This window comes from Pezoporus wallicus, unplaced genomic scaffold (assembly GCF_028554395.1).
Source record: "Pezoporus wallicus isolate ANWC-B61680 ecotype Strahan unplaced genomic scaffold, APGP_CSIRO_Pwel_v1 contig_7178, whole genome shotgun sequence".
Lineage (NCBI taxonomy): Eukaryota > Metazoa > Chordata > Aves > Psittaciformes > Psittacidae > Pezoporus > Pezoporus wallicus.
Genome location: NW_026636884.1, coordinates 2112986 through 2133265, shown reverse-complemented (window position 1 = coordinate 2133265; position 20280 = coordinate 2112986). Strand labels below are relative to the sequence as shown.

General features: G+C 43.1%; 1 protein-coding gene across 1 annotated transcript in view; it reads right to left on the bottom strand.

Moving 5' to 3' along the window:
• Window positions 1-1736: 1736 nt before the first annotated feature.
• Window positions 1737-20280, bottom strand: part of NR3C2 (nuclear receptor subfamily 3 group C member 2) — a 202569-nt gene continuing 184025 nt past the window's right edge. Inside the window, exons 6-8 of the mRNA XM_057402045.1 lie at window positions 16393-16523; window positions 12049-12206; window positions 1737-2030 (exon numbers count right to left, since the gene is read on the bottom strand). Coding sequence (XP_057258028.1) covers window positions 1875-2030; window positions 12049-12206; window positions 16393-16523 — 445 coding nt within the window. The 3' untranslated portion in view covers window positions 1737-1874. The remainder of the gene's footprint in view (window positions 2031-12048; window positions 12207-16392; window positions 16524-20280) is intronic.

The following is a 20280-nucleotide window of genomic DNA, read 5'->3' as shown; positions in this document are numbered from 1 at the left end:
AGGACTGTGAAAAACTATTATCGTTAAACATGAGCATATGGTAGCAACAGTTGAGCCTCAGAAAAGTTCACCTGTCCTCTATTCTACTCCAAAATTTTGTATTTGCTTATAAATTGTGAAACAATGAAAATCACCTCAAAAAGTTGGTTTTTTCTTTGCAGTCTTACTCTAGAGAAAACGTTTTTGAGACAAAATCAGACTGAGTTGAACTTGTAGTGTGAACATTTGTCTTCTCAGATGTACTCTGATTATTACAAAAACACTTACAAAATTACACGCGGTTTTAGTTTGTCACTAAAAATTCCACTCAGCTTGCCTGCCCTTAGCAGCACCTTACCACCCCCCTCACCAGGACAAATCTGTTCCGTATACTTACTTACTGTAATGATCTGCATGTTCCCTTCATCATAATCAGAGATTGCTCTCCCCCCATCTGAAATAATAATCTGACCTTTTAAGATGCCTTATGTATCCAGTATTCAAAGGAAAACCAAACAATCTGGGAAGCCTTAATAGAAAAAGAGAAATCATTCAACATCTTATTCACCCCTGTTCCCCTGAGAGAGAAAGGGAACTGAGGGCAAGAACTCACTATATCATTAAGCTGGCAAAAGCTTTGGAGAGACTGTAATTTGTCTTGTTAAATGAAACCTTGGTAAAATGGCAAACACAACAGAGTGTAGTTTCCTACAGAAATATGAAGCAGGAGTTTGAAGATGTGCTCGAGTCACATACTCTTGCAAGCGAGACGAAAGGGAGAAAAATATAGAGGGGAAATAGAAAGGCTTAAATACAACTGAAAAGGTTAAGTGTGGTTATTTACAACAGATACTGTAGGATGGTAAATTAGATATGATGCTAAAAAAGGCACAGCTTTCCCTTTCTTAAATACACTGTAAACGGTTCATTATGCATGCAGAACATTTCACTTTACAAAAAAATTACCTTGTTTGTTTAGACAAAGATAGTACTTAAATAGTCTCCAGCAAAATAGAGTTCTTTCAAAAATACTTTCCCATTCATCCTATTAACCATTAAAGAGTTTTTTTTGTCTCATTTACAAAAGTTCCTTACACCTTATTTCAGGTCCTTCACAATTTATACATACAGCAATGTACAGTACAGCAAAAGACTGCAAAAAATTATTTGTAAAGCCAGCACAATAGATACTATAAATTGATACCAGGGCATTTGTTTTCGCATCTCATCCTTTGTAATTAAATAGTAAATGGACACTTAACACAGTGTATAGCATCTATGATGGGATAACATGAGATAACAAATGCCGCAGGTGGGGATAACAGAGTATTCCACACCAAATGTTCTGTTTTTACTTTACACATTAGGGTTTGTGTGTGTGTATATATGTGTGTATATATATAGGTTTTGTTTTTGTCTTTTTTTCTTTTTTTTTTTAACAAGAAAAGAATATTAATGCCCCATATTGACTTTACGTTTTATGTGCAAACCAAGGGTAAGCTTTAAAAAGTTCTCATTAGTTCTTGAACCCTTTTAAAACAAGCAAACAATACCAGAAACTACATGGCATATTTAAAACTCCATCTGTTAAAATATCAAAATCAAAGAGTTATTGACTAGATATGGCTTTTCATCCAGAGGAACAGGAACATTTTCTAAGTGTTTTAGGGTTATGGGGTAATTTCCAAGCATCTAGGTCTTGCCAAATCCAAACATCTAGGTCTTGCCAAATCTTGCTTTCCATTCCCCAAACCCTTTGTATGATTTTAGACTATTCAGAGACTGCTGAACAAGTGTAAATAGCATGTTTAAAATATGGTTTCTTGGGTCCTTCATGGGTGTGGAATAACACAGGGAAACTTAAGGCAAAGTTCTTCCATTTAAGACATTTTCTATCACTTCCTGTGAAAGTACAGGGGCTTGGCATTCCCAGATTCCACCTTTGGTAGCTGGTCACTGATGATTTCCACCAACATGGCTGGAAACTCTACTTTCAGTGCCTGAGACTCTCGGAAGGTGTAGAAGCAGAATTCCAATAAGTCACTAACGAGCTGAAAAACACAGAGAGAAACACTCCTTAGGAAAAACACAGACAATTTTGCATGCTTATTGATAATGGACTGTTACCGAGAAATGGCATCTTTCTTACTCTGACTGGGCAGTCCATTTGCAGGGGTTAAAAAGCAAACAAGAGAACTCAAATCCCAAAGTGCTACTTAAGTCATTAAAAATCAACTAACTAGGAAAACCCAAGATACCACAGATTTCATTTTTCAGCGTAACTGCACTTCTTATTTCACTAACAGGCAACTGGCCACCATGGAGACTACTGCTACTCAATGTCTATAAAAATAAAGTCTTCTGCCCAGAGGGAAAAGAGCAGCCATGAACTATTGTATCTCTAATTCTCAGCTGGATACACACATTCATTCAATCAGATTATCTGGTTAACTTCAGTGCACTCTCCAAGGGTTGCAACCTACAACTGCCAGAGCAGCTGATGGTTTTAGCTCAACAACAGGCTTCTGTGTCACGCTGTAGCATTTCGGGTTTTAGAGCATCAAAGGCCTTATGAAACTGTTGATCTGGTAAGGCATTTCTATATAAAGGCTTTTTTTTTTTTGTTAAATACAGCCCCCTCCCCCAGCTTTATTCTGCTTATTACTCATTAAAATATAGACTAGTTAAAGGAAGTATCTCTTTTTGAAAAATACCCAACAACCAAACCCGAAATTCTCCATTTCACAGTGGTGCCTAACAGCAGTTTTGCTTTCTCTCAGTGGATTAAGCATGATCCTGAGGATTTTAGAGGCAAAAATTTCTATTTAGCTTCTCAATGATGTGAGCAGGAAGCTTTGTTCTGCAACACCACAAGCACCGACCACTGCACCATGGCCCTCCTTTGGCTTCCTCTGGGTGGCAGAGGTGGTCATGGTGAAACCATATCTCCGTTCTCCCAAATGGCAACTGACAGCCATTTTGTTATCCTAACACATGTGGTCTCCAGCTGTGACAGGGATGCAAGCTGAAGGACAAAATGGCATCCGCGTACCAGGAGCTTTTTGCTAAGTGGGGAAAAAATACCATGTGTCTTCTAATCACCAATGAATTTAGTCTGACTTCTTCTACCTTTTCTCAAGTTGTGGTGGTCTCATTTGTCATTACAGAGCTTCACTGTAGTCTACATGTTACGGGAAACTTAATCACACTACAAGAATGAACACTTATTTTTGCTTTTGAGCATTTTATTTGGTTTTGTCTCTTGTGCTATTTTCTCCACACAAAATTCTAAACTGCAGCTTATCTTTGCTATAGAACAACATGCCATTAGAGTGAGAGAACTGTGAAGACAAGAAGACCTCTTCCAGCATCACTGCTTGGGGGTAATAAGTGGATCATGATAAACAGATGTCCCATCCCTGGCAGTGTTCAAGGCTAGACTGGATGGGCTTTGAGCAACTTGGTCTAGTGGAAGGTATCCCTGCCCATGGCAGGGGGGGTTAGAACTGTATGATCTTTAAGGTCCCTTCTCACCCAAGCCATTCTATGATTCTATAAAAAATGCTAAAAGCGTGGCAAAGGAAGCTGAAGGCTTGACCTACATGCAGGTAGGCTTCTGCTGGGTTAGTTTTACATACAGTACCTTGATACAATCAAGGAGTACTTGTTCATGACCTTTAGTAGCAAAAGAATGTTATTTCAAAAATAGTTTTTGTTGCTCTGATCTAAATAAATGCTCTAAAGCCTCACAGTATGCTGGACCCTCTGCAGTTTTTAAGAAAGACACCAGAAGAGGCAAGTCAGCTTCTGAAGCACCTATGAATGAAGTGTGTCTGGGTTTCCATTAGTGTATGAATTTCCATTGCAGTTCACCAAATTACTGCACTGTACAACTGAACTAAAACTAGAGCCTGTGCTATTTAAACATTCAAACATTTGGTGCCTTATGCCCTTGCAAAGGACTTTTAGACCACTTCTGCTTTTGTAGTTTATCAAACACAAGGTTGTTGTTTCAGTTCTTAATGTGTAGAGTTGCATTCTGAAGTAAAGCAGTTAGTTAAATAAAAAGTGGACATCTGGAAGGCAGAAAAGGAAATAAGAGGCAGCAACAGACTACCACCCTGTAGCACCATATCTTACTACTTATTTTTCAGGACTTTCATAGCTGTTCTTGCAAGCATACAAGCAATTTATGAACAAGACAGAGAAGTGCTGAGATCTCTCACACACTGCTCTCTGCTATTGAGTACTACATGAGCCTGTTTGCTGTTGCTTACTTCATTCACGACCTGGCATGTCACAGAGCAATACTAGTTAAACAGATGCACGCTAAGTAGCATAGCCATAATTTGGTTTACAAGAGGGGAAAAAATACTGATGTTCCAAGGTCCACTTTACCCAGTATGAGGAAGTTGTTTCTGCATATACTGTATGCCAAAAATATTCCAAATGTAACACAAAAGCAACCAAAGAGAAGGAAACTGTCTCTTGGTAAAATCACTACTAACCTCCTTCCTGCTTGTGTCATCAAATACCAGCACCTAAGCAAACTGAGCCTTGCTCCCCAGTACAGCCTTGACAGTGACCTGGTGAACATACTACTTTTCCTGAACTTGAACACAAGCTATTTTGCATCACTGAATGTGAGTGAGGGGCTTGGGATCATCTCTGTCAGCCCACCAACCGGCCTCACTGTGCTGCCTGCTCACCTTCTCTTCTAGTCAAGCTCATTCCTGCCTCATCACACTTATGTTGAAGCCACCGAGTGCAGCTAGATAGGTATTGCAGAAAAGCCCACGTGGGAACTATTCATTCTGTCACCTTAGCAAGCTTTTATTAGCATCACGTGCATATGTGTGCCTGGTGAGTATGTGGACAAAAGGGGAAATGAAAAATACCAACACTGCTGAAGGGAGCATAATCTACTCTATACAATAAAGGCATTAGCAGTTCAGTGGGGGAAACGCAGGATGTGGTCATAGATACTATCATAACACAGCACACTCCGAGTCTCACCACCGAGGAGAAAGGTTAAGTTTACACAACCATTTAAAAGAAAATACCAAGAGCCCCCCTCCATCATGTAATACTTGGGTTTAGAGCCGTAAGGATACTATACATTGTATACCTATTTAGTCTGCTAAAACTTTTGTGCCTCTCTTCCTTAAGCAAAGTTATCAACTTTAACATATTTGGCAATAATCAGCCACATCAAGAAAACTGGATTATCAGGAGGCACACCCCCTGTGTCACAATGAACAAGGGACTGCAGTCGGGATCTTTTTAACTGCAACCTTAAGAGCTGTGTGCCTTTTGGGGCTGGGGAGGAACTTCTAGCACTAACTGGAACCAAAGAGGAATCAAAGACCAACTCAGAGGTACTAAAATGTAAACAACATGATAAGGTCAGCTAGAGAAGGCTACAAGACTGTGAACTGAGCCGCGAGCAGGGCTCTCCTCTGCAAGTGAGTCCTCGTGCATTTTCAAAGGTACCCCTCCTGACTACATCCTACAGACTGCTTTTACTCTCTGCTTCTGGTAGCTCATACTGGACCTGCTGACACCTTCTCCAGTATGGTAGTGTGAGAGGCAGCTCTAATTGGGTAGCATGAAGGAGAGCACCACTGTTTTCACAAGCAGTGCAACAGTGACTAAAAACATATTTACTTTTACAATCTCCAATTATTTCGGCTGCTGAAGCTCTCTTCTGAAGAGCTACAGCTTGGCAGAGCACAGACAGTGCAGTTAAGGCCAGAAGTGAAATAATTCCCATTTCCTCAGGATGCAAGCAGGACATTGTTCTTACCGCTTTAGAAGGTAGTTGTTCAATTCTCTTCAGAGCTGGCAATAAACCACGGCTCAGTACCTCTGACAGCATTGCAAGCCTTCCTCTGCATGCAGGACAATCAGGCCAGTATGAGCAGGGTTGCAGGATTGCAGACACACAGGTCAGAATTATCACATCCTTGTTACCCAGACTGCTGTAAGACATGACAGCTCTTCTGCTGGCAAGTGGATCAGCTGTTAGCTATAACCCTTCGCCACTTCAGCCATTATGAAGCTTTCTCTCATCACTACCCTACAGTGTGCTGCGTTTAAACATTTCCAAGGCTACAGCAGGCTTAGTAATTCTGAGATTTTGACTTAATCAATCTTTGCATTTGTATGCTTTATTAAGCACCTCTGAGGAACAGAAGCATTAATCAAACATCATTTTCTGTTATTAGGGTGGGGTTTCCATAAAATGGTCTTTTTTCACCCATGCAGTTCTCCATAATTAAAAAAATGAATCCTTTCATGAAGTCCCTGAAGTTAATGCAGTTACAATGACCTTCAAGCACTTGCAGAATTTTACAGCAAAAATAATGTCTTTTGAGCTTGGCACTCTCACCGTGCCCTTGCATTTCCAGTAAGAACTGCCTGATCTTCAGGGGTGCACGGTTCTGTATGCTTAGTTTTCTGACTTCAGACTCTCTCCCAGCCTCAGAGTGTGGTATGAAAGCCCACAGCCACTTCTCAATCATCAGGAGCATCTTTGTGATTAAGCCCACTGATACAGCAACAGAGACAGCACTAGAGTAACAACTCAGTGCTGAGTAATTTCTTCCTCTTACTAGCTACAGCTATTACTGTCAGGAGCCTCTTGTGTTCTCATATGAAAGTGACACTGGAAACTTTCTCTGTCCCTTTCAGGAATGGGTATCTACCTGTTTCCTATAAAGTACAGCGCAGATGTGCGTTGGGTGGAGGCAACCTTGCAGCTCTACATGATGCAACTGCACATCCAGGCTCCCTGAAAGGACAGGCTGCTGAGCAGCAGTATTCTGACTCTTGCTTTCAAAACTTGCCCATTTCAAACTGCACAGGAGTCAGTCTGCTGCCCTGCTAAGGTAAAGAACAACAGCCAAGGCCAGCCAGCCTCCTTCCCCCCAGGCAGCAAAGAGCCCTGGGTGAGTGCAGAACTACTGCAACTTCATGCTTTTCCCCATTCACACAGTGGATACAAAGCTCCTGCTTCACAACTGGTGAGCCTAAGGAAAACCACTGCCAGCCAGGTCTTGATTAGTCCATTGCCACTATATTCCCTTTTGCTCTCAGTCCTGTGAAAATCCCATGATATGAATTAATTACTCTCAGGGCTCAGGAAGTAAATTATCCCCCCCCAGGATGGCTCACAGTCTGATTCTCAGGGTACAGATATCTTATGGTGCCACTGTGGCTAATTCGTAGCTGCCTAAGAAATCTTGAACTCCAAAGAGCAAAACCTCCCACAAACCCAGGGAAAACAAAGTAAGAGCAAGGGATGAAGCCTCTGGTTACACCTATGCAGTGTATTTACCGCTTGCTAGCAAGGAGTAGAAGGTGGAAAAATGCATCTGGATTAGGCATGAACAGTGTTTGACCAGAACAAATGTGGAACCTAATTCTGCCCGGACAGGTGCATTTACTGATTTAGGAACTGCACTCATTTCTCTTCATCGACATGTGCACGCTGAAACTACAGCACCTGACACCCAGCCATGACATGGAGAAACCTGAGATGATCTCATTTTGTATGCTTGGAGCACGCATGCAAACCCACGGCATCACACACCATGAAGCATTCTCAGCCCTTGGCCAGGGTGAACTTTGGGCCAAGTCTCCCTTGCTCTTCTGTCAACAATAGCGGGGGTTTCTGCCCTCCTTCAGCAAAAACCCATTAGAGGAGAGGAGACCCAACCATCACATACTGAGCAAAGATGACCCTCAGAGAAGCCCCTGTCTACATTAGGGGGCTGGGAATCAACTTCTCACTTGACAGACATGTATTAGCTGCTGCAACACACACCCATGCACACTCATTGCTGCTGCTTTTCCGGGGGCCTCACCAGAAGCACGGGCTGGATCTAGCCTCTGAGTATACAGGGAAAATGCCTCCTCTGAGAATTCAGACACTAAACAAGGCTCCAAGCAGCTCTTCAGCCATGGGACACAGCTTTGGCAGATCAGTAGCAGGAGTAAGTGTGCCCAAAGGTACTGGCAACAGCTGAGGGGCTCGTGCAGTTTTGTATTTGTGGGGTTAAGCACCTGCAGAGGCACATGTGTATCCACCACAGCATGCCCTGCAAACCTGCCCCTTGAGGATCTGTGCCCTGCTTCCCACTGTCAGCTTTTTCAGTGAGTATAATCCTGGCGCTCTCAGCCTATGGAAAGATCTACCTCAGCTATAAAGTATTCCCTTCAGGAACCATAAAAAATTAATTATTCAGCAGCATGAGCCTTAAAGAATTTATTTGTGTTTGGCAGAAAATATCAACAAGCAATGACAGTGCAGTGCTCTGCCTTGCCAAGACAAGGGGAAGGTTCATATTAGGGTTTAATGTCATGGCATCGAAACAAAAGCCCTCTTCACTGAAAGTCTGTTTAGCATCAGCCAGATTGAAACCAAACTCAGCTTTTGTTCTGCAAACTGCCTAACCATACACACTACACACTCTATATGAAACAAGGCTTGCCATGCAAGATACAACCCTTCCTGCCAAAGCCAACAGGAGATGTTGAGGGGGATCCAAATGAAGTTTTTGATACCATGTGTAGTACATCTGTTTCTAATGTTCCTGAATGCCATTTGTCTGCTCACATAACACAGTTCACCTACATCCAAGTGCTGCATATGCATCTCTCCCTGCAACGCGCATGGCCATTTGTGAGCCCAAGGCCCAAAACCTTTATGTCCCGAGTAGGGAGGCTGGTTGTCCTTGCTACACTACAGTTCTCAACACGTAACAAACCCCCCAGCCACAATGGCAGAAATACAATCCCTACAAGAAGGAAATAGAACGACAGAATTATTTGGGTTGGAAGGGACCCTAAAGCTCATCCGGTTCCAATCCCCTGCCACGGGTAGGGACACCTACCACTAGACCAGGTTGCTCAAAGCCCCATCCAACCTGGCCTTGAACACTGCCAGGGATGGGTCAGCCACAGCTTCTCTGGGCAACTCGTGCCAGTGCCTCACCACCCTCATCGTGATGATTTTTTTTCCTTTATCTAATCTAAATACATTGATTATGCTGCTGCCGTCAGCGCTACTGGAAGATACCCACACTGGGGTCCGTCCGCAGAAGCAATGCACAGCAGCAAGTAAATGGCAACAACCTTTTCCTCCTCTCGTCTCCTGCTGCATGAGAGGAAGGGTGTCAGCAACAACAGCTTCCACACAGCATCAGGCAAATAAAGAGCATTTTGGTGCATGGCAGCAGTGACGCAAACTACCCGTCAGCCTGCAGGCATGCTCCTCCAGCCAAGGAAACCGTGGTTATCTTGTCTGCTCAGGACGGGTTCCATCTCGTACTCCTCCGCTGTGCTTTTGCTACTTCGGGGCTTTATGGATCATTACAGTTGCTGATTCTTTCAAATGCTGAAGTGCCTACCTGGCCTTCTGGAAAATTCGTTTTCCTCACTTCGGCACTTTTCTACCTGCACATATGTTCACTGTGTGGATGAATGATTTAGTACACTGAGCAGCGCAAACCCATTGTGTTTGGGGTCTTCTTCCTCGTATCAGCCTAGTGATTTGGTACTGCATCAAACACTGTAATTTGATATTCCCACGCACTTTATTTCACACAGTCTTCAGAAAAGACTACTTAAAAATGAGGCTGATGACAGCAAGTGTGAAGGTGCAAAGGAGCAGTGTTTCTTTCACTGTTTATCGCTACACTCAGGTAAAGCAAACTCCGTGAATGACAGGATACTGCTTTCCTCTGATGGAAAAGCTGGAGGCAGGAGGAGAGCTTAATAAGCATGAATTCTGCACAGGTCCCTTCGGGCTTGCACTGCAAATGCCAACACTGTGGCATGTAAACACGGGGCCTCAGCTCCAGTTAGACCACTCCGCACCAACTATATTCTGATCTTCTGAAACTGTAACAGAGTAAGTTAAAAGTGCATAGGTGGCAGCTGAAAAAGTGCTCCTCCTAAACTAAGGGGTTGAGCAGAACATTTGCATATACATTGATCAAACAGAGAAACTCTGCGCTAACAGGCAGTGCGGGGGTGAAGAGAAATTCTCGCTCTTCATTAATATCATCACCACTCTCAATTTATTCTGATGCATTGAAAAAAACACAAAAAAACAAAAAGCAAAAAAAAAAATCAGTTGTAAAGAGGAAAAATAAACAAGTGCCTTTGTTGAGCAAGTCTCCAACATCATCCCTGAAAGGAAGCACTGTTGTCAGACAAGCGGCCTTTTTAACAGAGAATGCTGACAATGGGACTTTCTTTAAAAAGTCCTTTGTAAGAAAGCGCTCTCTTAAAATAAAACACAAAAATAGCTTAATTAAAAATGAAATAAAACGCAAGAGCAGTCTGCTTTCTCCAGTCAGCCCAGCTCCCAATGGTTAATGTTGCGCTTTGGAAAACGTCTGCAGGACACGGTAGCATTCTCAGTAAGCGTGAGCCTGTCATCCAAGTCACCTTAACCACACATACGCACCCATTTAAATAATCAACCATAGACACTGCCTATTCTGAGGAGGATTAGACAACTCCAGAAACGCAGGGGTTTGTTATGCTGCCCTGGGGTTCAGATGTGAGTATCTTGCAAATGATTTTATCACCCATCCCCTTTCTTTCCACTAAAACACTACAACTTCCTTTGCTGGCACGGAGCAAGTGAAACCCGAGCTCTGAAGAATGAGCTATTACTGCAGTACTAATAATACTCTCCCTGCCTCCCACTAAGATTTGCAATGTTTTAATGAACAACAGAACAATATTTGAAAAATAATTCCATATGTACATTCTGTAAACAGACCTCAGGCTCTTACACAGATTTGACCTGAAGTGCACTGTACTGTACTGTACTGCCTCCACACAAATGAAATTTGAGTACAAAGAAGTACATTTACATGCGGGCTCTGAAAGCAAGTGCAGTAGGTTCTCCATGCAGCAAGGTTACTCCCCTGCCCACCCAGGGTGGAGTAGGACACTTTTCTCCTTTGCTGCACTTTACCAGGGAGGTGATGAGCATGGGATCCCTCCTCTCTTGCACCCCAACATGACTAAAGATCACTTGCCCCGTGAGGCTCCCATCACCCACTGCATGGCGGCACAGCTTCAGAGAGGATGGGCACTAGCCGCACTACTGGCCCAGGCAGTGAGGAGACCACTTCTGGGTCATTGGCTTCCTCTATAGGTGCTCCGGGCTCCATTATGGGGAGCACGGAGATATACCCCCACTGCTGCTCAAAGCACCTGGAGAGGTAAATCTCTGCACTTAATCACTGGCTAGAACCGGGCTGCTCACAGCTCAACATTAGAGATACACCTTCTGAAGCCACGAGCAGGTCCCGTGCACTACACACCTACCACAACCCTTCAGAGCCACCCTGGGCTGAGGCAACAACAGCCTGGCTGGTCTGGGACTAAACTTTCAGTTTCCCCACGTCATTCATCGCATCTCTCACCTGACGCATACAAAGCAAACCCCCTGCACTGGAATGAGACGGGGGGTATAAAGTAACTTAACAACACAGTGACTCCCATGCTTGAAAAGCTCAAATAAAGCTTTAAATACCCAAGATGGCTCCAAAGTCTTAACACAGCTTTAAAGTCATCATTATTAAACCCCAACCATGAAAGATCACCAAATTAACATTTAACAGCACATCAGGCATGTTAGGTAAGTGACACTAAACCAGCACCTTCCATTGAGGAGCAGCTCGTCGGGTACTCTGCGTGCTGCACTTGCATCACATCTAACTTTGAACAACAGCCAATATCCCTTCTTCCACTGAAGAACCTCTGACCCCACTAATAGCTATACTGACCTTAAGTGAATCATTGCAGGAACATACTACCATAACATAGGAGAAGGCAGCAGGACCCAGCCCTAAATGACTTATATTTTCTTATTTTACTTGGCAGTTGTCCTTAAATTCATCTAACAACTTCTCCCAGATGTTCCTTTAAAAAGAATTTAAATGTTTGTTTTCCTCCCTCTTAACACAATTAAAGACTACTGGTTTACCTTAATGGAGTGATTTTTGCTTAACTTTTCTGCACTCCCTGAGGAGTTATACTTACATCATGCATGGAGTCAAGAAGTTTAGTCAGTTGGTAGAATCTCTGCCAGCTTTGCCCAGAGTTACTTGGACATTTAGTTACCATCTTCTTTAGTTCTTTAATGTAATTTGCCCTCATTTCTTCAAATGCAGCTTGGCTTTTGAGACCATCCTTGGGAACTGTCATTGAAAAGACAGTCTTATATTAGTATTAACTGTATTGCTTATTCTTTTGATGCGCATACTTAAAAAGTTACACTAGTTAATGGATGAAAGAATTAAACCTGTAAGCAAAGTCCATAATTTTACAGACATTGGTTAGGAATCAACAACATAATACAGATTTTCAAGCAGTTCAAGCATCCTCTCCAGATCTGTGATTGCAGAAGCTGTGGCAGAAGACAAGACGGCGTCTTGGACACATTCTAAGCTCATGCTGAAACTGTTTTTAATACAACCCAACCACAAAAAAGAACACCCCAAAACCAAAAACCAGATGGATCAAGAATATTTTCTTAGAAGTTGAAGACGTGATTTAACATTCTTGACTGGTTCCCCACACTTGGCAGAGGAGGGGAAGGTACAGATTTACAGCTGTTATGTGCAGAAATGCCAGACCAAGTGAAATGGTTTTATGCCATCAAGTAACATTTCCTTGAATGTTAGTAAACATCTGCATAACACCTAGAACAGACAGAGCCATTATTCTGCATTAAACAGAAGACTATTTTCCAAACATCCCAAGACAGTGCTTGACCATGCCATAGAGCAGCAAGCATTTCTAGTGTCCTATTAAAGTTCCCATCTGCCAGAGGGATCATTTCCCAAATGGGCTAACAGTTAGAGTCTTCCAATACGTTTTACTGTGACTGATACCAGGAAGGCTAATTACAAAAGCAAATACACTGTTTATTTACAGACTGCAGGTTCTGCCCCAGACAGGAATGGCTTTCAGGATCAGATCTCTAGGAAAACCCCAAAGAGGTTATTAATAACAATAAACAAAGCATTCTGGTGTTCTAGTACTGCTTAACTATCAAATATTTTTCTACTCTGTATCTCTTAATGCTAGGCTAGAGAAGGAAAATAAAATGCTAAACTGTACAGGAAGAGCTTATTTTCTAAGCAAGCCAGAAAGCTATGTCAGAGTAAGCTAAACGAGAAGTCTTTTTACTAAAAAAGGAAAAAAATAGGTGATCTTCCAACTTAGCTTACCCTGACTTAACATCTTCACAGAAATTGTCTTGTTCATCCATTCCATTCTCTTTGAAATCCTGTGAACTGCCTTCTATCCCACTGCAATCACATCATAAGCAAGTAACCACTGCCCAAATGGCTGCAGAGAAGAAGCTTTAAGAAAAAACACCAGTAGTAACTTCCATCACCAGCTACTACCAGAGCAGTTTGGCGATGGAAAACAAGGAGGAGCTCTACCACCACATAAGCTGCAAGGTCTTGTGACCATCAAGTGCTGGAAGAGGGCACAAGGAGGAATCTTTAGAAAAAGCCTAGGAGGTAACGCACCCACCTATCCATAAGTATCATATATTATATACATGTAATATTTAACTTTAAAATTCTAGATGCCAAATCTCTGAGTCAGTCAGCTGACGGAAGAAACTGAAACAGATGTACAAATTCAGTTTAAGCTGAATAAATAGAGACAGCAATCGAGATGAGTTAAAGCCATCAAAGCCTACTGGGGCCCTTACACAAAATGCATGGGCTTTACAGTACCTTTAATATTCACAGGCCTATATTCCTACATATTGCCTTAAGAATGTTAGAGGCACTCTTTCATTGTCTACTACTATGTATTTTATGCTCTGTCTGAAAATTATTATGCCATCACTCTGGCCAGATTATTAAGAAAGAAAGACCACAAATAAAGAGAACTCAAGCAAAACATGCAATTCTGGAGGTTTGCCCAGTGTCTCTGATTTTACTTATTAAATGCAGCAATGCTTTTGGCAAACTCCCAAAATCTATGGTCTGTGGAAAGCAAGAAAACAATTGAGTTGTAATGTGTGGTTTCTTCCACATGTAAATGGGGTGAATCTTCCTTGATGTGGTCATCATGAAAGTTGCAGAATAACTTGTTCTCTGCTCATCACACGATGCAATAAAAAAACCTTAAACGAAAACAATCCTGCTGTTTTCTGTCACAAGGTTGTATCAAGGTGTAAGCATTCAAAACCAGGTTTGCTGCCCTTCACATGACGCTGTCTGGGTTTTATTGCTGTCTTCATCTCCATTTCCCACTCCTCAAAAATACCCTGGTTCTCCCCAAACAAACTATTTTTTAGTAAGATTTCTAGTGACTCCTGTGCATATTTCAAAGGGACCTAGCTAGCTGAAGTTAATTGGCCAGGCTGATCTCACCTAACAAGTTCCTGCAATAACCCAAGTCATCAGTCAACACTCTCAGTGCAGAATAACAAATACCTTGCTAAAGGAAATTTTGCTGTGTTTCTAGAACGCCTTTAGGCTCTTTTTCTAAAGATTCTCCTCCATTTAGGGCTGATTAAAAAGTAGCAAAGCTAGATCCCAATCCAGACACTCTCTCAAGAACATTCTGGGAGCTGGACCTTCCCCAGGCATATCCACATTTAGCACTGCTAGCTCCTTCTGGAAAGGCCTCAAGTGACAACCTTCAAAAAGCCTGTTTGCCTCAAAGGGCTACCCCAGAGCATATCGGCTCCCCCCAGTCTCAGTTTCACCAGCACCCCATCTCCTCCAGCCCTTGATGGAGTGGGAATGGGGGTCAGACCCCACAGGCCTGGACACAAAGTGCCCCTCAACGGACAGCATATATCCCCATCCCAGGGAGCTGGAACAGCTTCAATGGGAAGAAGGGAGAGGAGACAGTTGAGCCCAAGAAACTTACAGCCCCAGGAGGTTTCTGTGAGTGAATCCAAATCCCCTCCAGCCAGATGGGAACTGCAGCTTCACGTCCTCTTTCAAAGGCAAGTTCTTTAACCACAGAGCTACTGTCTGGGTGGGATGGGTGACGTCTGAATGAAAGGCACCACAGAAAGGGAAAAAACACCCATCCCATTGCCTTGCCTGAAGGGGTTGCCACTTGGATTTGCTGGATGCTGCAAATCCCTTCGTAGGCACCTAACTCTGCCTACAGCAAACACACCCACACCATGGCTGGGGCTCAGGAGGCTCCTGGGTGTCTAAATCTGCTGCTGCATCAGCCCGCTCTGGTGTCCTTTAGCAGTTTCAGCAGGAAGCACCTTCCTATGCTGCACAACCAATACCTATCTCTTGCCATTCGCTCCTTCCTCCTCCCAGTTTGCTGAGGCAGGAGATGGGATGATGGGCAAGAAAGGGTGCACTGGGCTCTGCTCACCACCAAATGGGGAGACGCTCTGTGCAGCACGAGCCCGTGTAGCCCCTGGCCCTGGCAGCCTTGGGCAAGCGTCTTGCTGCTGGCAGCTCGCAAGTGAAAGCTGGAATAAGCAGAGCAGCCCCTTTGATCTTCCATTCCTCCTCTCCCCATGCCAGCCTCCTTCTGCCGGGGGAATTCTTGCCTGGTGAGTTCACTGCAGTGACATCGTGAACACCCGCCAGTGGAGCTGATGTGTTATCTCCTCGTGATGTCACTGAGTGGATCCCACAAACAGGAGCATGATTATACAGAAGCAAGTTTGATTACAGGTAATTGGATTTTTCATTAAGACTGATGGAAAAGTAATGTACAAACTGCCTGTGTATTTATACAGCTGTACTGGGATGGGAGCTTTTCAATATTTTCACTAAGATCAAGAGATCTGCTAATTACTACACAGTGCTGAAACAAACACCAAGATGTAATTTGGCATCTTAAAACTCAAAGTATGACACTCCAGAGAAACATAAAGCGTGCGCTGTTATCTATTAAACTTTCAGTGCCCTGCAACAGGGCTTACCATTCTCGATTCACTCGGCATTGGAAAATCACCCATTCTACAGTACAGACAATGTACATCTTTTGATCTTGAAGGTGACACTAAGTCACCCAAACCAGCGGCTTTGAGTGTTGAGTGGGGATTCTTCCCCAATTCCCATATCTATTGCACTTTCTCAGCATGCCTGGCTGACTCAAGCACCTGCTGTACAGAAAAAAGAGGGGGGCGAAGGGCCTTGCCTGGCCACTCCTGTCCTTCCAATGCACGACATTCAAACTGGAAGGACACTTCCTGTGCTAACGCAGATTAGAGTGAGATCTACAGATAAACCCAAGACATAAAACCAGGCTTATTCCTGTGGCCCTGATGGAAACAGTGTGGCTCTTTTGTCACATTAGTTAAAATCATTGCACCACTTTGTGAATTGGATTATTTTCAAGTATTGCCATGTAACCACGAATCTAACTTACCTGTGCTCAACAGCAGCAAAACTTTCATTATAGTGTACTCCTCAAAGCTAAGCTGCAAGCGAACAAACTGCAGACTGATCTGGTGCATCCCCTGGCACAGCTCAAACATCGCAGACTGGCGCATCCGCTCCCTGCAAAGAGAAAGAAGCAAAAACCAGAGGATAAATACAGGAGGATAAATACAGGAAAATAGAATGTGTGCAGGGCAGCCCACACATGAGGCACCATGAGACTTGGAAACCAAGCACTGATCGTGCAGAGGTCAGTAAGACACAACCACGGCTGCAAAGTTCAGGCTCGGTAAGGGAGCTGGGGACTAAAGACATGGAGCTGGAGTTCTGCCAGCCCCAGAGGGCTGCCTGGTCCCTGTGCTCCCAGCCTGGCAGAAAAACACACTGCCTGTGAGCTTTGGGGGACTTGGGCATCACCTTGCTCAGTTCCTACACCATCCGCATGGATGGCTGTGTTCACTTTGCCACCCGGCAGACCGCAGGCAGCATTAACATCCACCCTCCTACAGGGACTAGAAACAAAACCGATGATGTTAATGAAGTGACAAAAATGTTTTAAAATGTGTTTGAATTGTCAGCGTTGAGCTCTGCCCTGCCTGATGGACATGAGCCTGCTGAAAGGGTTAGAAATGGTGCAACAGGGGAATCTACTCCCACTGCATGCATGTTTTAAATTATATATATTCTCCATCAGTTGATGTACAGGTAGAAATGGCTTTTGGAAGTGCCTGGTGCAGAGATGGGCTGGGAGAAAGGATGGCTAAGGAGAACTGAGAGCCTCACACCTGCAGCCCTCACCACTCAGGGCAGTCAGCCCTGACCCCAGCCCAGCAGCTCCCAAGGCTGCCTGCAGCCCTAGGCAACAGAAAAACTCATGGCAAGGAGCTCCACTGCCACCATGCACGGCTGGGTTCACAAGCCAGCAGGGCCCTGGGATCAGAGAGCTCCACTGTGTCAGCAGACATCCTGACTCTCTCGCCCTGAATAACACAGAAACGCGACTGGCAGGTCTGGAAAACGAGGGAGCGGTTTAAGAAACATAAAACAGAATGCATGACTTTGTGTTACTGCCTTTATGTCTACTGAGGAGTCTGAAGTTAAGAAACAATTGGGATGACCGCTGCCTCGGCCAGCACTTGTGCGTCCTTCCTGAGTAACTTCCATTTCAAAATCTCAGGTTACTATTTTTCCTGGAAAAGCTACAGGTGTAGCTCCAGGGATGAAGGTGTAGGAACAACGAGAAATTACTTTCCTGTCACTGAAGTTCATGTTAATATACTACACTGGACCTCCTATGGGGAATTCCTCATAAAATTGTTGCAATGTTCTCTTATTCAAAACCTGAAATATTCAAAAATTCTGTATGTTGGTTTGTTTTTTTTTTTCCAAAACAATAATATAAAATAATCTGGAATATATAAAGGAGTATATAAGATGACAGTCTTATTCACTAATACGTATTTTTGATGCTTAAAGCATAAAATAATGAAGATACATGACTTGTATTCAGTTCACTCTTTCTTTTGCTTTATATACTTGGGACACACTTAGCTCCAGACTCTCTCTCTTCTCTGAAGCAGCCCCAGGCTAAGCCACACTGCACAAGTTTCAGGAAGAATTAGGTAGGATTTTGCCATGCTTCTAAAGCCACTATCCCAAAACATAGCAGCTACAGCAAAGAGTCAGCAAGAGCTGTCTGTCTCACTTTGAAACTACAGTATGTATGTGGGTATTTAGACACGGCGCTATAATTGTCCAGTGACCACTACTTCTTTTCTTCATTATAATTGCTCAACAACAATTGTCTATATTTCTTCAAACATTTTTTCACATAAGTGGGGAATTGGATGAAGTTCAGCTAATTATTTTAACCAAGCAACTGCCTTTTCAAATATACAAATTGGCTGGTGAGAGAGAAGAATCATACTGTGTGCAAACAAAGACTGACATAATCTTCCTGGTGTTTTATTTCACTACTGCCAGAGCAGATTTTATTTCCCTCCTTAATACTAATAAAGCAGACTCCCCATTGTTATATGGCTCTGCACTTTTCCCTGCTCCACCCTCTTCTTGAGACTAAGAACTTCCAGCTTCTCTCTTTTTTCTTTTTTAATTTAATAGTAGTAGTAATGCCATGTGACGTGTATTTATTTTTATTATGCACCATGGACTGCAGGGAAGAAAAGGAGTAGAAGAAAATTGTCTTTGAATGATTTGGATGGTGACTGAAATTCCACTTGGCCCTCTGTTTGCGAAGAGCAGCCTCTGCTGCTGGATGAACCCAGGCACCAGCACACAAGTGCAGTCATGCTCTGCAGAGGACTTACAGATGTCACGTGTACACTCAATACTGATCACTTTCAAAGAGAGACCCTGAGTAACTGGGATTGGGTGAAACAAAAGGATTTGCAGAATTAAAAGACATCAGATGCACATAAACAGGCGTTTCACAGAAATCATAGAAAGGTTTGAGCTGGAACAGAGACCCAATTCCAACCCCCTTCCATAGGCAGGGACATCTTTCACTAGACCAGGCTGCCCAAAGCCCCAACCAACCTGGCCTTGAACACTGAAGATGCTTTGAAGCTGCTGTGCCCAGGGTCCCACCATCCAAGGCTTGCAGCCAACTCAGCACAGCAGCACCTGGATGTCTCCTGGTGTTTGGATGTGGCCTTAGCACAAACAATTGAGTGTGCCAAGGGTGGGGACTCCTTCACATTTATTTGGCCACTGCATGACTCTGCCGACCCTCCTTTGGGGACATCAGCCTAAGCCAGCCTGAGGTCCTCCTGATGGGTTGTTACAGAATAGCTGCAGGTACCTCTGAGCTGACCTAGAGACAGCTGGAGAAAAAGACCCCAAAAGACCCCAGAGAGTGATCTCCCTTCCCAATGCTCTTGCTTCCCTCACTCTTCCCAGAAGTACCAAAATCAGGTCTAGGATACTGATAATGGTGGTTCCTAACTGGCCTCTCCCAGCAGGCTCGTAGGCATATGTACTGAAGTTGAAAAACAAATGATTAATAAGTGGTATCTGTATTAAAAACAAAAAAACAAAACAACAACCCCACAACATTTTAAGGTATCTCTCAGACTTCTAAATACCGTCAGGATTCAAACCAAGAACAGTCCATTATACCCATTACTACTTTTGCAGGCCAAAGTTAGTTTCTCCAGCCTCAGAATATAAGTAGTTGCCACCATCCCTTGCCTGTGTTTGATAACCACAGACATGAGAAGCATCAGATCTTTCATGCAATGCTACAAGCCACACAGCAAAGAAACAACACTTTCTGAGGTTTTGTCTAAGGTTTCTTACATTTTCACTAAACAATATGGCAAAATACCCTCTGCAAGAGAGAACCTGAAAGCATCCTGACTCAAAACCTTTAACATTTTACTGTGTCTCTCTTACGGGATTTTTATATTTGTTTTGCTTTTATACAATTATCCAGATGGAAGAATTTTAGTATGTTTTTGTCTGTCTTAAACAGTCTTTAATCTACTTACAAATACTGATCTCTAGTATACCCTCAAGGAAAACCTGATGGCATTGCTTATAGTGACATAAAATTATACACGGAACTAGTTACTAAGTAGTTTAGTTAACATCCAGCAAACCGGTAATTTCAAATCCATTTCCCTCCTGAAAAATCAATTCAGCTAATTTATTACTTATTTACAAAGTATTCCTATATTAGTTAATTCACAACTCTGCTTAATGTAAAATAAACATATTGTGGGAATTGACAGTATTTAATTTTGCATTTGATTTGTAATTGACACAGTATAAAATAAGAGGGTACAGAGCTTTTAGAAAATTCAGATGCTGATATTGCAGATAGCCCAATACCACGACAGTAACAACAAAATAAAAG